Source organism: Babesia bigemina, assembly GCF_000981445.1.
Source record: "Babesia bigemina genome assembly Bbig001, chromosome : III".
NCBI lineage: Eukaryota > Apicomplexa > Aconoidasida > Piroplasmida > Babesiidae > Babesia > Babesia bigemina.
This window is the reverse complement of record NC_027218.1, coordinates 474,639-497,500: the sequence shown is the minus strand read 5'-3', so window position 1 is coordinate 497,500 and position 22,862 is coordinate 474,639. Positions and strand designations below refer to the sequence as shown.

Genomic DNA, 22,862 nt, shown 5'->3' with positions numbered 1-22,862 from the left:
CGCAGTTGTATCTATTTTTGTCAACACCTGCCGCTGGCGCCCACCGCCGCCGACACTCTCACGCATTATAGACGTCGCGATACTTTCATTAGAGAAAATTAATGTTGGCGGGCTCCTTGTCTTGCTGACGCTACAGGGGCGCAAAATACCCGCAGCATCGACTCACTACACCCACAGCACCGCCCACAGAAACAGAGAGAGTACCGCCTTCACGCAGACGCAAACCGCACCGAAGCCGCTACTCAACTTATCGCGCAGGTTGCCCCTCTCATCCACACTACCAGACAGCACAATCACCTCTGACGGCACCTCATCAACTCCCGTCACTCTCCCGGACGCTTCCGGCGTTGAAGGACTAATGTCATCATCGTCAGCCCAGTCATCACCAGCAACCGTAGCTTCACTAGCAACTGCAGCTTCACCAGCAACCTCAACTTCACCAGCAACCGCAGCTCCACCAGCAACCTCAACTTCACTAGCAATTGCCGCAGTTTCAGTTCCACTCGGGTCTTCTGAACTCGACTGATCCGCCGTTGGAGCGTTTTTGCGAATCTCGCTGTCAGACGCTTTCGTTACCTCGCGGGTCGCACTGGAATCGGTCGGCGTCTCCTCGTCACTCTGACCCCACATCGCAGGCACTTCACCGCCAGGCGTTTCACCTCTTGGCACTTCCACTCCCCCAAACGCACGTGGCAACTCTTCGGCGCTCTTCTCCGTCGTGCTCTCGGTCGCTCTGTCGGCCGCCGTGGTACCCGTGCTGACGTCACCGTCAATTGGCGTACGCTCATCCTCCCGCGACAGCCTAAACACGCCGGTAGCCGGCTCGTAGACACCCTCCTCATAAGCTGGCAGCGTCGTGTAAGACTCTTCAGAAGGCATTCCAAAAGTTGGCTCGGGAGTTGCCTTGGTTTCATCCGGCAGGCTTGTGTAAGACTCCAGTGAACGCATGTCAACGGTTGGTTGAGGTGTTGCCTTGGTTTCATCCGGCAGGCTTGTGTAAGACTCCAGTGAACGCATGTCAACGGTTGGTTGAGGTGTTGCCTTGGTTTCATCCGGCAGCGTCGTGTAAGACTCTTCAGAAGGCATTCCAAAAGTTGGCTCGGGAGTTACATGATCGTTAGTCGACGCACTGACTGCTTCCTGCGCTCTCTCCGAAGGCACGCTACCCGTCGCCTCATCAGCTCCATCTCTACCATCCGACTCGGCCAATGATCCGTCCGCATCGCCATGTTCTGCTTCCGTCGGAGCAACAACTTCACCGCCTGCAACCGAAGCAGCATCCACAGGCCCATCTGCAGCGCTCTCATCAGAACTAGCGGCATCACCAGAAACGGAGTCTTCGGTCGACTCCCCTGGCACTGCTGTAGCTCGGCGCGACGCCTCACCACTTCCTCCATCCCCGTCAACGAGCGCCGCCAGCTCATCTGCAAATTTGCTTATTTCCTCGCATTTGTACCTGATGCTTTCAAAAGCTGAACCCAACAGGATTCCATTATGAATGTCTTCTCTCAGCTCAAAGTACGAGTACCACAGTTGCTCCCTGCTATCCTCTGACTCAGACACTGCATTTCCGTCCACAAACCGCAACAGCCCAAGAATTCTTTCCGCATTCACACCCAGGTCACCGAACTGATTCAAAACGAGCTGCACGTCATCTTTGAGGCTCTGGTACCTTGCGCGCATATGTTCAAACCTATCTGATGAGGACACAGAAGGGGGTGCAGAACTCAAGGCTGCATCCGCTTTGGCCATATCCATAGTCACCGCTCCGATCAATTCCATGTAAGGAGTCAGGTACGCATTTAGAGCCCGACACGAAGTGGACACAAGGTTTGCGACTTCGTACAAAAGCGATGGATACGCGTAAAGCTTCATCTGCGCTTCCCTTGCCACAAATGTACGGTTGAGGCGTGCGTAAAAATCAAGCATGAGCCCGCGCACAGCCGAAGTGTTTGACATCACACGGTGCGCCTTTTTTAATATCAAATAGCCTCCATATTCCGTAATGTATTCATTAGCCGAGGATGTAAGATACTTGTCGATGTATACGTCAATTCTATCGTTCAACACCTTCGAAGCGCCAATTATATCCTGGATTATATCAGACGTATCCCGTAATCTATCAAATTCGGTTCGCCAATCATCCATACCACTCGACTCACGTTGAATGATTTTCCTATTGGCCACATTGTAGAGGCGATCGCGGATCCATTTTTGAGACTTCACTATATTCCTCATCATACTTTTGGTGTAAACAATGAAAAGCGTCAGTTCCGTTCGGCTGGCGTTGATTGGTGCCGTCGGATCGAAGTGATCCACTATGGATTCATCCGTTGCCGTTGGTGCTGACGCATCGATTTTGATGCCCGCGGCCATCATTGACGCACGTAGGCGGTTCATGTTCGCCTCGAACTCATGGCGCTCCTCCTGAGTCATAACACGCTGCGGGAGCAAACTCGACAGGATACATGCAATCTTGCTGAGGTTGCAGTAATCATAATATGTATTTCCGCGCCTCGCCAGAGTCAGATGAATGGCTGTTTTGAGCTCGTCAGAGGATCGCATCAGCACGGTCTGCTCATCGATGGCCGAGTAGAGTTCGTACCACAGAGCTACGTTGGCACTGTTGGTGTAGCCCATACACTGCAATGAGGAACATGCCTCTTCAGCCTTATCCACGTCGTATGTTAATAGCAAGGCTGCCAGCTCCTTCAATTGAGCCCTTTGGTGGTTAATCCAAGTCTTATATTCTTTGGACTCCGGAGATTCTGCGTCAGTAAAAGCCTTCAGTGCCTCACTAATCAACCCCGTATAATTATAAACCCCTGTAATGCTGTATACAGTGCTCAGTTTCCTGATAAGCATGAAAGGTTCGACTTCGTTCAACAAGTATGGAGGCAGTGCTTTGAACATCTTCAGTTGCATGTAGAGCTGTGAACTACTAATCAAATCGTCGAGGTACTTGCGCAAGTGATTAATGTTGATCTGAGATATCATCTCTTGATAGCCGTAGAAATCTTGCATCACGGTGGCAGATTGGAAAACTCCAGTTTTTACAGTCTTGACTGCCGCAGGATGGAATACAGCATTTCGAATTTTATTATAGCCATCGGTAATGGATTTAACCATGGCACTAATTTTTTCCCATAGGTCAACATTTATGTCATTATTGGCATAATTTTTGTCGAAGAGCAGTTTGGTGACGTGGAAGTTGTTCGTGCTCGACTGTGGAAAAACAAGCTTCAACGCGTCCTCTGCAATAACGCTGTATCTTTTCGCATCGTCGGCAACAGCTCCTACTCTCTGCATTTCGTCGCGTTGCTCCATATTACGGGGATTTAGATGAGGGCGTACGGGTGAAGCATCGAACCGCCAGGATATCGGCCTGTCATTAGTGTCTTCTGGGTCAAATTGAGCGCCTACAAGGCCACAACATATAAGCAGACTTGTCAGCAGGGCCCACGAGAGGGTGAACCTCTGGTACGTAGACACCATCATCGCAGCCTCGTGGTTACTCAGAAGTCTAACCCAACTTTGTGAAGCAGTGACAAATTATGTTGCCACCGATTCTGACGAAATGGCGTATGCAACGACTACCTCAAAGGAATCTGCCGGTAACTTGGAAGAGGTGTTGATATTTTTTGAACCCTGTTTGCCAGGGAACGGTGTTATTCCTGTACTGAAAAGTTTCTCAACAGTAATGGTTACAGGCAATTGAATAAAGTGACGTCCGTTGTTTAATTTTATTGTGTAATTGGCTCCAACTTTTTTCGCTAGATACCGCAGCCAGATTTTCCTGCTTGCTGCAGCTATGCTAGCAGACAGACTATAGAAGTGAGTAAAACTTGCTGCCTACCATCTCATATAAGATGTCAAAAAATTTGCCATGACAGAAGTAGATATTATGTCTGCCTGGGCACGTGAATCGTAATGAAAGATGTGATGAGAATTTAACATGGTATAATTTTTCCACGCCAGCTAGCGTGTGGTGATGGCAGTTGGCGTTCGACAGCGCCTATGTTGCCATGCCAAATTTGCATACAGCGCCCGCTTCCTCATTGTCGAGCCTCACCATAGCTCGCCGTTACCCTCAGTGATGCAGCCACATAGGCGTGCCTCATAACAATCTATCAGCCGTTTCACATTGATCGCAACCAGGCCGGCGTGACGAATTTACAAGACCAACGTATAATGATGCATATAGTTATATACCAATGGCCAATCTAACTTGTTTTTCCCATCTGTGGAAAGCTGTAGGCGACGCAGACACAGAACACGTTGAGTTGAACGCCAAAATGAGTTCAATTTATCGAACGAAATAATCACCGACTTTATACTACGTTTTATTTACTGTTAATGGCCTGTGATTGGTTATTTGGCGTATATTAAACTATTATTCAGGATCTACCTTATGGCCATCCGTGCCCTGAGGTCGTCGCATTGTTTCATCACACATGTCCATCCACGTGGCGTCTCATAAGCAACTAAACCGCAACATATTGCAATATTATCATATTGACGTGCGAATTGATAGCGCGGTACGGAGGTGTCTAACTTCACGCTTCGGTGTGCAATGCGACACTGGATTACGGAAGTACGGTCGCAATTTAGAAAACGACGCTTTACGAATAATAAATTATACGTGAGAAATATGAGCTGTACGCAGCCGGACCCATTATTTATGGTTGCGTTTTCCCCCATGTTGTTTTACGCTACCATTGATTTGGAGAAGGCGACAGCGCTCGTGCATAAGTCTTCAGACCATATTATTTTATGCCGCATATAACACTGCAATATGGCTCATGACGACGTACTTGACATGTCTCGCTTATCGTCCATGGCGGAGGCAACGGAGGTAGTGCTTATGGTAGACAAGGACGACAATGAAGTGGGCACATGTACAAGGAAGGAAATGGTAAGCGGTTTAATCAAGAGTGTGTATTTCGTCGAGCTTCATCCCATAGAAACTTTAATGATATCCAGCGTCAATTCAACAAGTGGCATCGCACAACCTGCACGGTACTCTTGTCAACAAGAGGCTCTGAAGTGGAGGTGATATATCATAAACGGTCATCGCAGAAGGTTTACTGCCCCAGCTATAACGATTTGGCTTTTGGTGGCGTCGTTACGGTGGGCGAATCATACGTGGACAACGCCCTTCGCGAAACATCTGAGGAGTCTGGTTTATCCGTTTCTGAGGAGAATTTGTACGAGCTTGGCAACTATGCGCGTGATGAAGAATGCATTAGATGCCACTACAAGCTATTTGTAAGTTAGCGTATATATGAGCTCTGGCGTTGCCATGAGCAGATATTTTAGTTGTATGCGTCACACTCCGTTTGCTTGTTTTCGTACGTGGATGGCATCCCATGTACTTGATAAGTCTGGGCAGTACGTACGACTTGTTGCATGTTATGAGTTAACGGTTTTCTGTAGGTGGCGCTTTACAACGGTCCGTTGGATAGGTTGACTCCACAACCTGGCGAGGTGGATGAGATTAGGAGCACGCCCCTTTCCACCATCGACGAGCTTATGAAAGCTGAAAAGTTTACGTCGTCGTGCTCGTGGATAATTCCACGAATCAAGGAGTTCGTGAAAGAGGGAGGCATATCGAAGCTTAAGGAAGTTAGCATTTGACTTATACGAAGTTACTGTCTGCCTGCTCCACAGTTTCGTTACTACGAACGCATCGCACAACTACGGCATCACGCGTCGCTACATACAACGCTGACAACGTTGCTCTCATTAATGACGAGGTACGGCATGTATCCTACGGGGATGAATACAAACACCTGATAATAGTCAGATCTCCCCTCTGCAGCTTACGTTTTTTAGTATGAGTGTGCACCCGGGTTCCACGGTTTTTAGGTTCGAGTGCAGTTCTTCCTTCATGCATCCAAGCATTTGACCAGTTTTGTCCATGAATGCATACATGACCTGTAAACCCAGCGTACGCTGAGAAAGTACGAACACCACCAGCCAGTCCATTTTGAATCCGACGTGACGTATGGAAGCCTCGTTTATGATCCACTTGATGTTGTACTTCTTAGTTACGTACTCGCTAACGGAGAAATGCTGCGGAAAATCCGCATACTTCCTGAAGTTGCATCCCAGGGCTGTGGATAATAAAATTCGTCTGTTGGAATGGCTTCAACTTACTGTTTGAGTCTAGCATATCAAGCGCCTTGACCCAAGCGTGCTTCTCTCTCCCAGCGGCGTCCTTGGCAGATTCACCGTAGAGCCTGCAATCGTGATATGGCATTTCAACGGAACCGACATAATATCCACAAGACTTCTGTAGGAGCGTATCCCTGCAGGTCCCCTCAATGGAAATCGTTCTGCGATGGTCTTCTTTACAGCATGCGATAACTTTCGACCATTAGTGGAAGTGCACGTTTCTTCGCGTTTTGTGTTCTCAGGTTTTTCAACAAGTCGCCTTGTTGGTACAGCTGCAGGTTGTGATGGCGTTGGACAAGGTTTAGGTGCGATAAAGGGTGCCTTGACATCGAATATTGGCCGTTTAGTGGGTCTGGCGAATCCTCCGTCATGGGCGAGAACAGGGAGGCCTGCAGTTATGACAGGAGCCACTTTCGTCGTTTGGCACGCATTTGCGTTATCCTGGATTTGCGCCTGGTGTCGTTGTGCTGGCTGTCCCATGTGTCTGTTTTCATCCTGGGTTGGATTTTTTTCATGCTTGGGCGCAGTAGTATTAATTCTGCCAACCTCCGAAAGATCATCAGGTATATCAATGCCATCGAATAAATTTTGCACGAAGACATCCATTTTGCATCCTTCGTGTTGATGGTTACGGCATGTGACGCAGAGGTGTGTACTATGGAAACACCTGATGTTTGATTCCTGAGTAGCACATTCTACCGTCAATCAGGTACCACCGGCTGGTCGTCACATGGTGTGAAGGTTTGATACGGTAGAGCCTGAAATGCTAAGGATCGTAAATGTGCAGGAGCACTCAAACTTTCTGCGGCTTATTCCGCCTGTTTCCCCGTAACTTATTCGGCGCGGTTAATTGAAATACCTACATTTCATATATATAATTAGGATTGTGCAGTAGTTCATTTTCGAGTTCATATTTCCCCTAAGTTGGCTGGCACTTAAATGGTGTGTACACATTTGATGGCACGGCATATTTCATTCACAAGAACATTAAATTCAGTTACCCACTGATGTGTAATAGCCTATGTTGTCGCAACAGGATCTTTTCGCATAGGGGGGTTTGAGCAATTCTGCGTGTCTTCTAGAGGTTGAGGGTGTTAACGCAGCTTGCTCAATAGCGACACACGAAAAATCCCAGGTTGCCTTTTCGGGTATTTATCACTGGTATACCATTTCATATAAAACAAAATTTGAGGGTAATTCTGGGCAACATGAATGTGGGAGTAGCGAAATTTTTATCAGCAGTGCTGATAGGCTTTTCTGGCCTGCTGGGTTGTCTAATCCCCTACTTGGTGGTTTACTTTTCAAAAGGGAATACGGACCTGAAAGAGCGACAAGATGCGATAGATTCGAGGCTATGTCTTTGCAACTGTTTGGGTGCTGGTTAGTTTGTCACTTTTGAAATGTTAAATCCTTGTACAGGCATTATTATGGGCATGGCGTTTCTTCACATCCTCCCGGAAGCTGTTGCTCAGTGCGAAGAAGGCAGTATACTGTGGAAATTGGGCCATGGGCAGTTCAACCCGGGATATTTCATTGCTTTGATGGCCTTCTGCGGTATGCTGTTCATAGAACGGGTGTTGTCTTCTGGGCGCACACCCTGTTCAGCCGCCTTCAATGCATGCCAAGTCCCCAGCGGTTGCTGCGGTTTTGAGGAGGAAAGTGCATCATGTTGTGAGAGTGCATCCCGCAGTGCAGCGTGCGATATGGAAAGAGCACAAATGGAGCACCATGACGACTATATCGAGGATGACGCTCCCCGTACTGTGGCAAGCATTGGGTCCCGTTTTCGTCATAGGCACAACCGTTTGTTGTCAAAGATTATGCGGGTTCTTTGCCCCTTATGCCAGTGCAACGGCTTATGCATAACTTTGGCGCTTTTCATACATTCGCTCTTTGAAGGTATGTATGCGAGGGTTTTTCATATTATTGTTGGTGCCTGTGTTTTGCTCAGCGTGTGGCATGTGCGTACAGGCACCGATAGTGATGCTTAATGTTTAAATGAATGCATGTCGTAGTCGCTGCATGACGTTTTGCTGGTGTGGAGCGTATGCGTTTGGTTGACAGTATCACAGGCATTGTGGTGGGACTTGCGGAATCTCACTGGAACCTTTGGCTGATGACGGTGGGCATAATTCTGCACAAGTGGGCTGCTGGAATGGCGCTTTCTTCCTTTGTTTCGTCTAACAGCAAGTTGTCTGCTATTGTAATGCAGACAATTTTCTGTATGAGTTCGCCGTTGGGCATTTTGATCGGGGGAATCGCATCTGGCCGAAGTGAGTTTCGCTTTGCAGTTTTGCATTTGTCTTAGGCGCGTCTGCTGAAGCGGTTTTGAATTGCATCGCCGTGGGCACCCTTATCTACATTGGCATGGAGATAGTAAACCATGAGTTGTTTTGTCACATGCATTGTCGTAAGACGGCGTTTTGGAAGTGGTTGTGCGTGTTTGCTGGGATGATGTTTATCTTTGGCACTGCTCTTCTTGAAGTTGCGTTTTCTGGTGGCTGCGCCCACTCACACGTGCACGACGGTTGCACAGAACACGCTGGTCATGCCCATTGCCACTGAGGGCACGTGCCGTGGTAGCGCGCCAATCAGTACTTTACTTGATTCTTAATAATACATACGAATAAAGCGCTGAAGAAGGTCGATACTCACGAGATCGACGTTGGAAGAAATGGGGAACACCGATGGATTACGTTTGATAAGACGTCCAAGAGCCAGAGGCCCAAGGAACACAACCAATTGGCTGATACTGGCACACCTAGACACCACCACTGCAACCGCGGACATTTGGTTTAGCAACCAATGGAACCTGGTGTAAACGTAAGTGTTCAAGAGGGAGTACGCGGACCTGGTGACGGATCATGGTGAGAACGTACAGCCAGGGCAGTGTTCAAGGTGGCGCCTTCCGTGAAACGGGACGTGGAGGCGATGGACGATACAGAATATCGTTGCTTACAAAAGCGGTGTTAAGAGCCCGTTATGAACAGCTCATTTGAGACGTTCAACTGCTAGGCGATGCTTAGCGCACAGCGTGCCTGTGGTTCGGCACCTGGGCCCTTGACAAGCATGAGAGGCATCGCAAGTTGCAGGAAGCCCTTTACAACATAACAGAGCCACATTGTCAAAAGCTAAATATATATTTAGTGACTAACCCTTTAAAAGTGGTTGATTGGTTGACTGGTCAGCCTATATTGTTGGTCTAAGGTATTTTTTGATGCGATGCTATGATTGAGGCTTGTGTTAACGGCGCCTCCCTGCTCCTACTTCTTAGTCGAGTCTGCCAGTTTGGCCAGCCCTCCCTCCTCGACGAAACGTTTGAGCGGCCCCACCAAGAGCTCGCAGGCCTTCGTGAAGTTGTGTTGCTCCATGAGCTTGTCCACATCCGATAGCAGAGCAGTTTTGATGCACCTTGCATCTTCCCGTTCAGATTCATTGGTTGCTGGAGTTCCGTCATAAAGTGCCACCTGTTTTACGATATGCTTGCTATCGAGAGAGGAAAACAGTGAATAAACCTTTCCACGAAGTGGCGCACGGCGTCGTCAAAGTGTTCACGATGCAATGATGAAACATTTCAGATAATGATTCAATCTTAAGCTGCATTGCCACACATACTACACACATTAAGCGCATGACCGCTTTCCTTTGGCACGTCTTACGAACATGACTTACATACACCTTGTAGTGGCACCTGACGTGCTCATCATCCCTCGCTATATAGGCAACTTCTACCAAATCGTTTTCAGAGAAATCGATGCCGGATTCATCCCTGGTCTCTCTTAGTGCGCAGTCCAGATAGGATTCCCCAATCTACGAACGTATACTTCGATAAATGGTGTTCGCCTACCGTGACTACCCCGCCAAAACCCAGGTCATAATAGCCCGGGCAGTAGTCTTTTTGGTCGTCTCTCACTTGATAATAGATGGTAGGTTCATCGGGGTTTGATAGAATGATTGTACTTGTAGCTCTGTGCCACTTGTTGAATTGACGCTGCGCATAGTGAGTGTGGAAGCGTTTACCATCATCACGCGGGCAAAATATATTTTTTTCTGCCACCACTTACCATTTCCTTCCTCGTGCAAGTCCCTATCTCATTATCGTCTTTGTCGACCATGACAACGACCTCGGTGGATTCAGGCATGGAATCCAGCCGCGTCTTGTCTATGGTATCGGCATACCTCTGGGTCATTTTTAAGTTTGTCTTTTAATCACCCGTTAATATTTTCAATTGCGCAATCCTTTGGTTGGAGGTTGGTGGTCCATTCGAGTAATGTTAAAGTGGGAGCCATGTGTACCCTGTGGGTGGGGAAGGATGGCCGTAGCGTTGGGAAGGCGCAAAAGCGCAATGCCATTGAATTTATGTGAGCCGTGACGACGGCTTCTATATTTCTGGCCGTGCCGTCGATGGATGCCCATTACGCCGACGCGATAACTACCGTTGTCGCTATATATTCAATCGAAGGGTGTATGTCCGCCGTTTTGGATTTTTGCAACCATGTGTAGCACTATAATGCGACATTAGGATGCATTGGCTATTACTTTGGTGAGGGTGTTATATGCTGCCGTTTGGCTGCGTCGAATAGTGTGTTTTGTTCACAATGGCGGCCGGCGGCGTTACTCCCACCGAATACATATCGCAATGGTGCCACGGCAACTACGAAGTGATGCACAGCTGCCTAGAGCAGTTATGTAGAGCAAGCAAGTCGCATTTGCCAGAAAGCGTCGAGGAGGAAGGCGCTACGGATTCGGGGGGATTTTGGTCACGTTTTTGGCGCCGTCCTAACTCTAGAGATACCAAGTCTGCGTCGCCACCTTCTAGACGAGATAGTATCAATTGGTTGTCGGGTCTCGTGAGCAATGATAGCGTTACCGTTGATGGCACTCGGGGTTCGAGACCGTTGACGTCTGTGTCCGATCCGCCTGAGGGCGACGTGACCAATGACGCTTTGCACAAAATGCGCTGTGGGGTTATAAGCGGCTTCCGAAAGTATCCGTTTCATCGGCCGCACCTGATACCACGTCGCAACTCTTCCATTACCGAGGCCGACGTTCGTGATTACGTTCGCAAAAAATTCGCTTGCGTGGAACGTAGTTTAGACCAGATTGATTTGTTTAGCACGCTTGCTAACGTGGACCAGTATCTGTGTTGCGAGATGTTGTACGAGGGCATTTGCTATTACGGAAACGAAAGTCAAAGCATGTCGGAGTTTGCAATCATAGATGGGATGTTACATGTGCAATCGAGATGCCAGCTGAAATCTTTGACGCTTTTGTTGTCATTTGTGAATGGAGGCAAAATGCTGTCGGATGCAACTGCCGCCGCGGATGCAGTTTTTCCAGAGGGTGTGTCAATACTGCGTGATTTATTGTCTAGGGGTCTGATTAAAAACATCTGCCTATTGCTACTGACCGCCATAAAGGAGTCATCGAGGTACAAGTCTATGGTAAGTGGTGATTTGTCGTCGTTTATTAAGGCATTGTACGAAAGCACTATTGATCTGGTGAACGACCTGCTGAGGTTCCTCGAGTCCTACTTCCTCCGTTTTCACCCTGCGAAGGATGAGCTACGGTGTCTAGTTGCACTTCTTCCTAACGTATTTGACTTGAAAGCGCTGTTTGATTCATCGGACTACGGCGCTTTATTACGTTCCGTCTTTGGAGGTTCGTCTGATGCTCTATCGCCTTGGTACCCCTCATCTGATGTGTTGTTATCGAAGTGTGTTGGAGTGCACGAGTTCGATGAGATGACTAAGAATGTTTGCAACGTTGGGAATCGGCTTTCGCTTATTGTGATACTATCGCTACACCCGCAGCATTACCGTCTCCTCGCCATCTCTGAGAACGGGCCACCGCTGAAAGCGTATTTAAATAAAGATAGTGATTCTTTGGACCGTTTCAAGTCGACGTCAAAGCCTTTTCTGGAGGACAACGATTTGATCAAGGTATTGGAATTTGTGGTGTTTGGTATGTACGTCAACGATACGGACCGGATGATTAAGGGCCTCGACTGCGGCGTATTTGCCCACATGGGAAGTTTATGGGTGATGTCGACGCCGCTGAATTACCGGGACACGGTCGTGGAGATTTTGGACACGATTTTGAACGCATTTTTGTTTAGCAATGGCGTGTTAGGCAAGCGTTGGTACGACATTGTGGACTATGAGATCCGCTGCAAACGCATTGCTGAGGACCGTGCACGGCTGCCGTACACGGGAGTGCGCGACGAAGCGCTTTACCGCAATCCAGGAAGATCTATTATAGAACTGCTGACTCTTGTTACTAAATTGGGCGCCAAGGGCAATAAACGGTACGCTTTTGAGATATGGAGGAGTTGCGCGGAATCGTATCGTTCTCTTATTCCCAACGTCAATTGCCATGTATACACGTACAACTCGTTCGAGAATGACCTATACAACTGCTGTGATGACTCAAATGTGGACAAGAAGACCGTTGAACGTCTGATAGTGCCTAGTGACGGTTTCAGCTGGTGGGAGCGCAATAGTGCGTTACTGGATTTGGTAACAGTAGCTGCTGGCGACGGCAACACCTACGTCGAGACGTACCCACGTCTGTTGTCATGTTTGCTTGAGTTCGCCTTGTACCTGTGCACCGTGGAAGATGTAGAGGGTGAGTGCCTTAGTCATTTAGTGGGTAAGTTTTTGAGCACCAGTGCATCACGCGAGATCCGTTTCCCGTTTCTTCTAGAGCGTCTTATTTCCCAGATTGGAGGTATGACTGAGGGTCATTACAGCCGTCTTCCGGGTCTGATTTACGAGAAGTTGCTGGCACGTGATGACCAGATTGAGACTGCGGAGGCAGCTCTTATGATTGCATCAACGATACCAGCGCATCCTTCGCAGCAAAGCATGGGAGTCGGCAGTTGTCTGCGTAAGCTGTACACCTTCCCTCTGATTAGTGGTGCTCCTGAGGTCAAGATTGCTTTGGGCACTGTAGGTCTCGGAGGTCGTTGTCCTTTTGGGCTAATAGAGACGTCCATAGCGGCCTTCAAATTAGTGTCGTTATGTGATCGCATTCCCGAAGGTCCAAATCCAGTTCTGAAGGCGCCTGTCCACCTGGATGTTAATATTCAACACAGCACGGACGATGGCGATCGCAGCTTTTTGAGTGCAATTTTCAGCATATTGTCCCGTAGCCGGATGGATGGGCTTGAATTACTAACTGCTTCTGTCTTGTCAAGCTTGTGTTCTAGCCATATCAGAGATTCGGGTACTGCATGCGCTGCCCTGCGTCGCCTTGCAGAGCTTGTGCAGGCTTCGAAGAATGTTGCTGTTAAAGGATATGCAACAAAAGGTTACGTTCTGAGCGTTGAGGAATTGCGTGCTTTTGTGAGCTGCGTGCGCAAATTGTTTGTATACGTACCACGAGTTGAGCGTTTCCGCTACGAGGGTGTCGACTGGTTGCACAGCCTCGTTCAATTTTCGTTGTGGATTTTGGACACTCACTGTTTCCGCAACGAATGCGTTCACTGGTCGTTGGTGTCCGATGTTTTTGAGTTCCTCTCGGAAGTCGCACAGGGCCCGATCGAGACTTGTGATAACTCAAGCCGTGCCAGTCAGTATCTGCTTGAGCAATTCTTGCTACCTGCGAGTTCGCTGTGCGTTTCCCTGGTGCGTGCTGCAAGTGAGGCTAAGTTGTTGTCGGCAATATCAACCATGTGCATCATTTTCAAACGTGATGTTCTATTGATTATGTCGCATCGTGCAGCGACGCTGATGTCCACGCATCGTAATGGGTCACATTGCTCGCATTGTGGCTTGCCGTACTGCAGGGTTGAACGGCAGCGTCCACACTTGACAAACAGCGACATGGACGTGGATGCATCTTCGGCTTCGCTTGACTGGTGGTCGAACAAGATCAGAAAGATCAACAGCATCTTCTCATCCTCGTCTGCTCGTGACATTGCTGATGAAAAGACTTGTAAGTGCATACAGTTTGACATGCAGTCAATGTCCTTGCTACTTGCCCACGATGCCGTTCTGGAAGCGATGAACACGCTGTGTTTGAAAAACGAGAACGCTATATGCCCTGGTAAGAGTTGCGAATTCATCGGTTGTTTCGACCCCAATGTGTCTGAAGAGATTCGCATGAAATCGGTTTTCCTTCTTCTGCTGGTTGTAGAGCGTATGGGTAGCGCTTCTTTAGTTGTGCCTAGCGACGTATTGAGGGAGTTGCATCGTTATTACAGCCTACTACATCCTTGTGAAGAGCGTTCTCAATATGTGATGTATCGTTCAATGGAGTCGGAGGATTTGGTGTTGTACAACAAGGTTGCCACTATGGTTGCTAACTTCAATCGCATGGATGTTTCCGAGCACTGGTACTACTGCACAAGTCAGTTGTGCGACTTGAATCGTTGCGGCCTTGACAATTTGGTTTTACTTGTGTTGAAGCAGTGTGCACTGAAGGCAGCATTCACGAAATGCGATAAAGATTTCGCGTTACGCCTATTGGGTTCTGCTAATAATGTCATAGCGTTGATCAGGTTGGCCTCCGGTGGTGGTGACATGTGGAGGTTTTCCGATTGGCGTCGCATGGATGCTTTGTCAGCTGTGGTATCGTTCGCCAAGATTTATCCCCACGTGCTAGAACTAGTTGCGCATCATTGGAGTTCACTTGCTGATGAGGCTAGCAGGATTGACTTTGCCAATCTGCCGCATGAATCTTACGTGATGCAGTGCCAGCGGTTGTCGAACATGTTGCAGCTGTTGATTTTATTGGCGGAGCGCGGTGCGGTCTGTATATCGTCGGATGACATGACGCATTATGTTAAGCTGTACTCTCGTTTTGTAAAGTGCATGTCTGAAGTGACGCTCTCTATGCGTGATGAACTGGATGCACTGCTGAACGCTATAACAACTGGCAAGGGCGGCATTGGCGCCAAAGACTTCGTGAATTTATGGAAGGTAGCATCATTCCCATCGAATTTGTGTCTGGTTTTTGACCTTCAACTGTGTACGAAGCTGCTTAATCCTCAGTCGTGTGAGCAGCTTCATCAGGGGACTCAGCGGTATGCGTTACGTGTGAACTCCTCCAACATGGTCATCGCATCGTCCATAGGTTTGATATCGTGCCTGTTGAACTTTTTGTCATACAGCACGAAGCTAGGCATAGTTGGTCTTTCCGAGAAATCGAGGACGTGGCTGGAGTTGTCTTGCGTGGAGTTTAATCCGGAGGACACCTGCGAATTGCGGTTGGCGCTGCACGCGGCATTAATAAAGCAGCTTGGTAGCATCTGGCTTGCGAGCAGGTCTGACATCTTGGGCAATGATTGTACGCTGTCAATATCAATCGTGTTAAAATTGCTAACGTTTGTTTTGACGCACGAGACATCCACTCATCTCCGTAGCAAGATTTATGCTTGTGTGAACCTGTTTCTGATGAATCAGCATCGGACAAACGGCGCAAGCATAACTGAGCTTGTGGTTGCTCATTTGCTCAGCCCGTCGTCCGACCTTTCAGGACCGCCAACGGATGACAGACCTGCTTTGCTGCACCTGTTATCATCGGATGCAACGGCCATATTGCATGACATCGGCATGAGTAGATACTATTCAGTCCTAGATGTGTCGACAACTAACGAAGGAGTCGTGCCGTCTCCTGAGGACATGTCTCCCGAAGCTACAGACAGGAGCAACGGCAGCATCTACCCCATGTCTTCTGGAGTAGATGCTCCGTACGCCGTGAGTGGTCTTCGCCGCATTTTCGTAGGCCAAGATTACACGTATCTACAAGCTCCACATCTGGATGGTATGGTCGTCAGCGATGTAGCTGAACTGGAGGCTAATCGCAGTAGCGAAGTGTTGTTCATTGCTGTTGATTCTGGCGTGCGAATAGACTACCGTGTGGAAGCTCTGGATCTATTGAGCCTGATATTGCGCGCGCTGCGCAAATTCGAGGCAGGTGCGATCGAATACGATTTGGGCGCGGTTAATTATGGTTCTCTTGGATCGATAAGCACGGATTCTGTGTCGCTACTTTTACACAACCGTTTTTTGGATTTCAAACGGTGCAAGCAGTGTCTCTTGCATTCACCGTATTGCCATTTATGTCTTAAACTACTGACGGGTACGGCTCGTGTTCTGAAGGCGGCCAGCGAATTGCAACAGTTTTCGGCGTTCTGGTATCACGTACAGCCTACATCTCCATCAATGTGTCTGGCGGATTTGTTTTTGTCGTGTGATCTGTTGCTGGGCTTCACTAATTGCGACAAGCTTCCTACTGAGCTCTTCAACCCTTTTATTTGCATACTGGAGAACCTGCTAGGCGTGCCTTCTGTGAAGACTCGAAACGCGTTAATCCAATGGATGAACCGTCACTCCGAACTTTTGGGTTCATTGATTCCTCTCAACGCAAGCGTCCCTCTTACCGACGACAGGGTAACTCTAGCGAGCAGTTTGCTCCGCATCTACAGAGTCTGCGTTTTATGGATACTGGCCGAGTACCGCCGAGCTAAGTTCAATTCGGAGCCTTTGAACAATTTCAGTTTGATTTTAGCCGATTTACAGTGCAAATTCCCTCTAGCAATGAGCATGCCTAGGTCGGTGCCTGCTTTGCTGGAGTTGCTAACCGCTGAGTTGTCAACGTCTAGCGATTGCTACTGGCAATGTATTCTATTGGGTTTACAGAGCGTATTTCCGGAGTTGGGTGCTTTCGAAGCCGATTTGGACTTTTCTACTCAGACCCCTATCAAGGCATTGGCTATTGAGAAGGCGGTGACTGTCGCCACTGTGCTTACGCGTTGTGGTTCCAGTTTGCTGTGCTTTATTAACCATTTGAACTTCTTAGACCCCAAGTCTAGGCGTAAGTCACTTGGTCGTTTCGCTTTGCGTGTTGCCACGGTTGAATGCGCAGCGACACTTCTGGAGTATATTCTGGCTCTGGTTTTGACAAACTGCTCTTCTGCCTCTACCAATTTGCTCGGATCGTCTCCTAGCGAGCAGGCAAAGGACATAATGCAAAGTGTGTGTCTTCAGGATGAACATATCGCAGCCGTGAGGGCACCTGAGGGCGGTTCCGAGCAGCCTGGCATGCTGCCCAGGTTACGAAAGGCTGTTGACCTGTTTAGGATCGAATTATTCCTCGACAAGATCGCTCGTTTGTGTGAGGACAACGGTGCCCAAATGGGCGAAACTGTGGGCCCCCGGCGCAAGCATGTTTTGGGCGACCAGTTGGTGGAATACCTCGCACCTTACGACCTGGAACACGTGGCCTCCTTTGGCAGCATCCAAAGGCACACCTACACGTACAGGTCGCTGTACGCGCTTCTACTTACGAGCGTCTGTAACCTTGCCATGGTTTTACGGCAGTACTACGGTTGCAAGTTTTCGTCGCCGCTGCTCTCGCGTGACGACGTGAAACATTAACTGTCTCGTCAATTTTGCCGATACTATATACGATAATTGACCCACATTTGGTGTTGCAATGATGTATTTTGCTTGTCTGCCATTATGCGTGGGTATCCGCCGTTAAGGTGTTGCCGTTGCGTTCCTGACGTCACTGCAGTAAATTGTGTAGCAGGTTTTCTGGCACACCGGCGTAGCTGCGGAACGTTTGTCAAGAATGGACAGCCGTGGAATCTAGCCGCTCGGTGCGGTGATGTGTAATGTGTAGTAGCGTATCCTACGAGATTGGCCTATTAACGAGCCGTTAAAGCAACGGCGTAGATCTTGCATTTTAGCGGTTTTGATCTGACCGCATTATGAGATAAACATGGCTGCACGGCCACCGCTTCGATTTTGTCGCTGGATTGTATTTTTGTGCTGATTTCTCTGCAAGCCCGTCTCTACGCTCCTGCTGCGTCCCGGCAGATGCTTACTATCCGTGTACGAACCATGTAGACACGGACACATTGTGCCGTAGCAGGATGCGCCTAACTCTCCCGACGCTACTATGCTTGCTGCGCTGCTTGCGCATCTTGAACGTTCCAACCCTCGAGAATGCGCTATTCTGGCTGACTTGGAGTCTTTAGAGAGTCGCTTGGACGAATTGCTACTATCTCAAAGCCACAGCGCGTCTCTGAAAACGATTGGAGTCTGCCCTCGCCTGCGTCTGCATATCTCCAACACTTACGAAGAGCAGGACGATTACCCGAACCGTCAAGGCTTCGTACACACGACGCCGTCGTCTTTCACCATTTATATTCGGGCTTACGAGGTTGACTCAGACGGTAACCTTGCCGACGGTGAGGAAGGGGTGCTCAGTAGGTACTTCCGTCAAATCCTGCTTTGTACTCCAGATCGAACAGTGCTGTGGGACAGAGATGGAGTCCGTGACCTTAGTCCGAATTCGCGCAGACGTTGCGTGGCATATCCGCCTGTGGATGCAGCTGCAAGCGACGCCGCCTTCCCTGAGTTCGGCCACCGTCGAGACACTTTGGGTGGGTTGATTCGCGACAGAGTAAGTTCACTCTATGGCGGAGAGCGCCGCGGTCGACCTGTTGGTAATGGTGCTGAGAAAGGTAGAGATTCTCCAACCGCCTGTGTTGGCATGTATGGTGCGAACGATGGCAGGTGCCTCAATGGTGATCCATTGTACAACAATCCTGGCGACTACGGCGAGGTAGATGGCGAGTATTACGAGCCTGGTTTCGATTTTTGGCGCCATTCGGATTCCAAACAACGCGATGTTGGCGTTGAGGAACGCGGCGTCGATCCAGGGCCGTATAACGGGTATGATGAGCTTCAGATAAGCCAGGTGTGCTATTCGGAGTGTCAGGTCACCCTTTACTTCTTTCCCACCCAGCTCACAATGATGTGCACCATCTCCGACCTTTTGGAAAGTTTTCTATTGATGGTTAACGATGGTGTAGCAGTGACGGACTCATCAAGACAAATCGCGTTTTACCGCATTATAAGTTTTTTGTGGATTTACGCGTTTGAGCGGCATCTGGTGTACGAGATAGAGGAAGGCACGTTTTTCCGCTTGGATGGCACCCTTTCTCAACTTTTGGAGATGCCCCAGGGCTCTGAACTGACAGTGCAGGATGTGCAACAAGCGGTGATGGTTCACGTGATGCCCCCTAAGCCCATCAAGGTGACCCACGACATAGTTTTGTCTGGCGATTCATGGAAGTCAGCCAGTTTCGTCGATGTACACTTGGATAGCGCTATACGCGGTCGTAAAAGCTTTGGAAAGACCGAATTTGAGAAACAGGTGGATTCTCTGCTCCCCGAGTTGCGCGACTTGATCCACGTGAGGAATATATACGATTCCTACAGTCGCGATCCGGCTAAATTTGTAAAATTCGCGCTCAGCAGCTCCAACGTGACCATTGATAAGCCCTTTTCCGACGATTTGGTACGGTCTAGTGAGAAAATATGCGAATCGTGGTTGCCGCGTGCGATTGACAAGTATATGACGTTGCGGGACCGCTCTCTCTGCGATATTCTCTTAGGCGCTTTCAACAGCGCTCCCAAGAGCACTACCGCGAGAGATGAAGTGAGTGACTTAAGTGCACGAGAGATGTTTGTCAATGAGCTATCAATAGAGCCTGTTGATCAGGACGGCGTTCCCATATCTGCGGCGTCAGATGCGATAAGCGTTGTCGGCGAGGAAGATGCAAACGCCCGCCCTTCCAAATCCGAATCGATATCAACAGAAGCAAAGTTCGACACTTCTAACGATGCTGGCGAACCTGTTACGCACGATGCTGTTCCTGCGGAGAATGGCGAGACTGCAAATGCAGCAACGGCAGTTTCAGCTGCATACGCACAAGTGGAGGATAATCGCATGGATAGTGTAAGCCCCACTGATATTTACAATGTCAACGGCGTGCCTCCACTGGGAGCGAACGACGGCATCGCTGCTGCGTACACTGCCTGCCTACCAGCGCCAGGTACAGTTCAGATTGTGCCGAAGGTCCCTGGCGAAGGTGACTTCCAGGTTCCATCTTTTGAAAGTGCGCCGCATGTATCGCCATACTTGGGTGGTGGCCACGACTTTTCAAGACCTGGGAAAAATGTTGTGGTTCCTTCGTCTTCGCTGGTGAATCCCCTTGGTAACTACGTCTCCCCTGATGGAGTTGAGACCACGTGTGTGAGGGTTGATTTGCCTGGACCCGGCGTCACGCAGCAGCCTAATCGTCTGTGCATCGATCGTAAGCTGAAGGAAACGGTAGATTGCATGGTGCCGGGCAACATGATTCACCACCCCTCTTACAGCGTTGAGACACGGTACGTTGCCAACAGTGTTGTTGGAGAGGGTTCGCGTAGCATGGAAGGCGATTTCGAGATGTATGGCGCCAATGGCAACGAACATGTGTGAAACTACAGGAGAATGTATTACTAGTAATGGGGGCTATCCAAGTTCTGGCATCTCACGTGCGGCAGCTACAGTCGCCCGCGGTTGTATGTCTCCTAGCGCTGCTGGAGTTATTCCGCGTAATGGCTGGGCAGCAAAACGATGCAACTTTTGTTAATATACGATTGGCGCGTGTATATGCGGAGTGCTGTGTATGCGGCAAATTTCCCAACCTCACTATTCGGATGTGTTTATCGACGAATCGTGGCAGATAGGGTTGGCTAATTTGGCTGCTGTGCAGGTTTATGACCGCTGATACCATCCCGTTGCCGATGGCCCCCGACTGTTGGGCGATGCAGCCCATTGTATGCTCTGTGGGCGCTGTTCATTGCGATGCGCCCTGACCACCATGTCACATACAAACGTGTATGGCATCGCCGCACGCCATTTCTGACTGTTTAGACAACTAGATGTTTGTAATAATTATTTGTCAGTGTTTGTTATGCTTCGCTGCGATTTCGCTTGCCACCTAGAGCTCACGGTGTAGGCGCATACAAGCTAGGTGGTACCGCCCCCGCACGCATTAGCGTGCGCCTTTTTCGATTTCGCAAGCTTATATTTGGGGATGACCTCATTGCCGCGTCACTTGGTTCCTGGAATGTAAATGTCCGTGAACATTTGCCTCGCTGGCCTCAGCAGAGCATTTTTGTTGTCCTGGCGGTTGATGTAATCTCCCCAGTCGCCCGACAGGTTGTTGTATGTGAAGTTGAGGGCCATCGCCCTGAGCGGAGCGTCGTGCGCCGGCGTGTCAAACACCACCGCATCTTCGTTGTCCCTGCCGTATGGTATCATGTTGAATCGCCATGAGACCTGCGGAAGCACCCCCGTGTTAACGTCGTCTGATCGCGGTATGACGTCTTCGCAGAGCGCATCGAAGCTCTGGGTTACCACTGCACGTTTGAAGGCGTTTTCCCACAGCTTGTTGAGTCTGTTTTGTTCCTTTTCGAAGTATTTGATTCTTTCGTCCCTGTCCTCCTTCGCGGAATTCCAGAAGCCTTGTTCGTTGAGGTCGTCTGCTACTCCCAGCTGCAACAAGCTTGTCAGATCGACAATTCCCTGGTACATGTCGCTGTAGTATTTAGTTATAGCCCGCGTTGTACCGAAGAAGGAAACGAGCGCTACTAGTTGGTACCTGATGTCAGGGTTGTGCTTTAGCACCGATCGCGCCAGCGGCCTGTATAACAGCGACGCGACATCACTGACAGTTTTGAATGTGGCGCAACACGCACGCTCTATGCGCGGCCTAAGTCCTCTTAGCAGGAGAACGAATCCGTTGTAGGTAGCGTGTTCTCCATAGTGGTGCCTATCAGGTAAGAATGGTTGCCAGCGGTTCTTCGGAGGTTCTCCCCAATGCGGCTTCGCCGCGCCTCCGCTCAGCCTCCTCAGCGAGAATCTAATCTGCAGAACGTATTAAGTCTGTACAAGGAGCATTTACAGCTGCGTACAGGAAATACGAGTCCCATGCACCTCACATTATAAAAAACCCGTATCGCTAGTAAAAACGTTACATCACTATAGAGTTGACACATAACCTGTCCACCACAACTAATGTGGCCAGGGTCAAATCGAGCAACAATCGTCACCCACCCATCACAACAAACTGAGCTTTAAAAACAAGCCTGACTTCCACCGCAGTCACGAACAAACCGACACGTTACACGCGTACTCTGAGCAGGCAAGGGCACAAATGAAAAGCAAAGCACTAATTAATAGCAGACGAGTTGCAGGACATCACAGCGGCCTTTGATATCCAGTGCCCTTACCAAGAGAATATGAAATGGCCGAACAAAAACAACCACTCATTATTTCAGACCACCATAGGAATATGCACTTACCATTTAGCCGTTTATATTGGTTGCTTCGTCGTAGGTATTGAAATTCCTTCAACACAGCATCGTGCCTACCCCTCAGCGTCGAAGGCTGTACACCGTTCCCTCCGCTTATTGGCACATTTCGGCGTTTAAAATTGCGGCCGCCGATTGCCGTTCTGCTTTAAGTCAGTGTGTGATGGACGGCGTTGCAGTTGTTGCCAGGATTTTTATAATGGGGAGTGCGCCGTAAAATTGTGTGTTAACGGCTATTACGCTCCGCTTCACGGAGTATTTGATGCCAGTTGAACGTATGGTATCCACGGTTCGTCACGGAGGGCGTTTGCTAAAACGCTCATGTAGGTGGATCACTCGAGCCTTCTTTGCTGTGTCTAATAGCAGACCATACAGCGACACCCCGTCGCACAGCGGGGCATAATAACACCTTTTACCACCAATGTAGAGACGTCTAATGATTCCTTTACGACAGGTTTGGTTGCATATGCTGAGATTTTCGTACACTCGTCGTTAGAAGTGAGGGTACAGCACGATCGTAA

The 22,862-nt window shown here is 49.1% G+C and overlaps 9 protein-coding genes across 9 annotated transcripts; 4 read left to right on the top strand and 5 right to left on the bottom strand.

The window, feature by feature from the left end:
* Nucleotides 1-165: 165 nt before the first annotated feature.
* On the bottom strand, nucleotides 166-3,495 carry BBBOND_0302040 (hypothetical protein; the record flags this gene model as incomplete). Its single annotated transcript, XM_012913032.1, has 1 exon — nucleotides 166-3,495. The coding sequence occupies one exon, from the start codon at nucleotides 3,493-3,495 to the stop codon at nucleotides 166-168; it is 3,330 nt and encodes a 1,109-aa protein (XP_012768486.1).
* Nucleotides 3,496-4,404: 909 nt separating this feature from the next.
* Nucleotides 4,405-4,701, bottom strand: BBBOND_0302030 (hypothetical protein; the record flags this gene model as incomplete). Its single annotated transcript, XM_012913031.1, has 1 exon — nucleotides 4,405-4,701. The coding sequence occupies one exon, from the start codon at nucleotides 4,699-4,701 to the stop codon at nucleotides 4,405-4,407; it is 297 nt and encodes a 98-aa protein (XP_012768485.1).
* Nucleotides 4,702-4,795: 94 nt separating this feature from the next.
* BBBOND_0302020 (hydrolase, NUDIX family protein, putative) lies at nucleotides 4,796-5,637 on the top strand (the record flags this gene model as incomplete). Its single annotated transcript, XM_012913030.1, has 3 exons — nucleotides 4,796-4,915; nucleotides 4,984-5,268; nucleotides 5,437-5,637. 3 exons carry the CDS (start codon nucleotides 4,796-4,798, stop codon nucleotides 5,635-5,637), a joined length of 606 nt encoding a protein of 201 aa, XP_012768484.1.
* Nucleotides 5,638-5,802: 165 nt separating this feature from the next.
* Nucleotides 5,803-6,783, bottom strand: BBBOND_0302010 (hypothetical protein; the record flags this gene model as incomplete). Its single annotated transcript, XM_012913029.1, is given in 3 exon segments — nucleotides 5,803-6,075; nucleotides 6,095-6,242; nucleotides 6,278-6,783. 3 exon segments carry the CDS (start codon nucleotides 6,781-6,783, stop codon nucleotides 5,803-5,805), a joined length of 927 nt encoding a protein of 308 aa, XP_012768483.1.
* Nucleotides 6,784-7,385: 602 nt separating this feature from the next.
* On the top strand, nucleotides 7,386-8,742 carry BBBOND_0302000 (ZINC/IRON TRANSPORTER, putative; the record flags this gene model as incomplete). The annotated part of the gene is made up of 4 exons (XM_012913028.1): nucleotides 7,386-7,557; nucleotides 7,597-8,076; nucleotides 8,250-8,467; nucleotides 8,551-8,742. The coding sequence occupies 4 exons, from the start codon at nucleotides 7,386-7,388 to the stop codon at nucleotides 8,740-8,742; spliced, it is 1,062 nt and encodes a 353-aa protein (XP_012768482.1).
* Nucleotides 8,743-9,440: 698 nt separating this feature from the next.
* BBBOND_0301990 (hydrolase, NUDIX family protein, putative) lies at nucleotides 9,441-10,367 on the bottom strand (the record flags this gene model as incomplete). Its single annotated transcript, XM_012913027.1, has 4 exons — nucleotides 9,441-9,692; nucleotides 9,850-9,987; nucleotides 10,025-10,168; nucleotides 10,242-10,367. The coding sequence occupies 4 exons, from the start codon at nucleotides 10,365-10,367 to the stop codon at nucleotides 9,441-9,443; spliced, it is 660 nt and encodes a 219-aa protein (XP_012768481.1).
* A 409-nt stretch (nucleotides 10,368-10,776) lies between these two features.
* BBBOND_0301980 (hypothetical protein, conserved) lies at nucleotides 10,777-17,562 on the top strand (the record flags this gene model as incomplete). The annotated part of the gene is made up of 1 exon (XM_012913026.1): nucleotides 10,777-17,562. The coding sequence occupies one exon, from the start codon at nucleotides 10,777-10,779 to the stop codon at nucleotides 17,560-17,562; it is 6,786 nt and encodes a 2,261-aa protein (XP_012768480.1).
* Nucleotides 17,563-18,088: 526 nt separating this feature from the next.
* On the top strand, nucleotides 18,089-20,461 carry BBBOND_0301970 (hypothetical protein; the record flags this gene model as incomplete). The annotated part of the gene is made up of 1 exon (XM_012913025.1): nucleotides 18,089-20,461. The coding sequence occupies one exon, from the start codon at nucleotides 18,089-18,091 to the stop codon at nucleotides 20,459-20,461; it is 2,373 nt and encodes a 790-aa protein (XP_012768479.1).
* Nucleotides 20,462-21,079: 618 nt separating this feature from the next.
* On the bottom strand, nucleotides 21,080-21,960 carry BBBOND_0301960 (hypothetical protein, conserved; the record flags this gene model as incomplete). Its single annotated transcript, XM_012913024.1, has 2 exons — nucleotides 21,080-21,895; nucleotides 21,943-21,960. The coding sequence occupies 2 exons, from the start codon at nucleotides 21,958-21,960 to the stop codon at nucleotides 21,080-21,082; spliced, it is 834 nt and encodes a 277-aa protein (XP_012768478.1).
* Nucleotides 21,961-22,862: the final 902 nt, after the last annotated feature.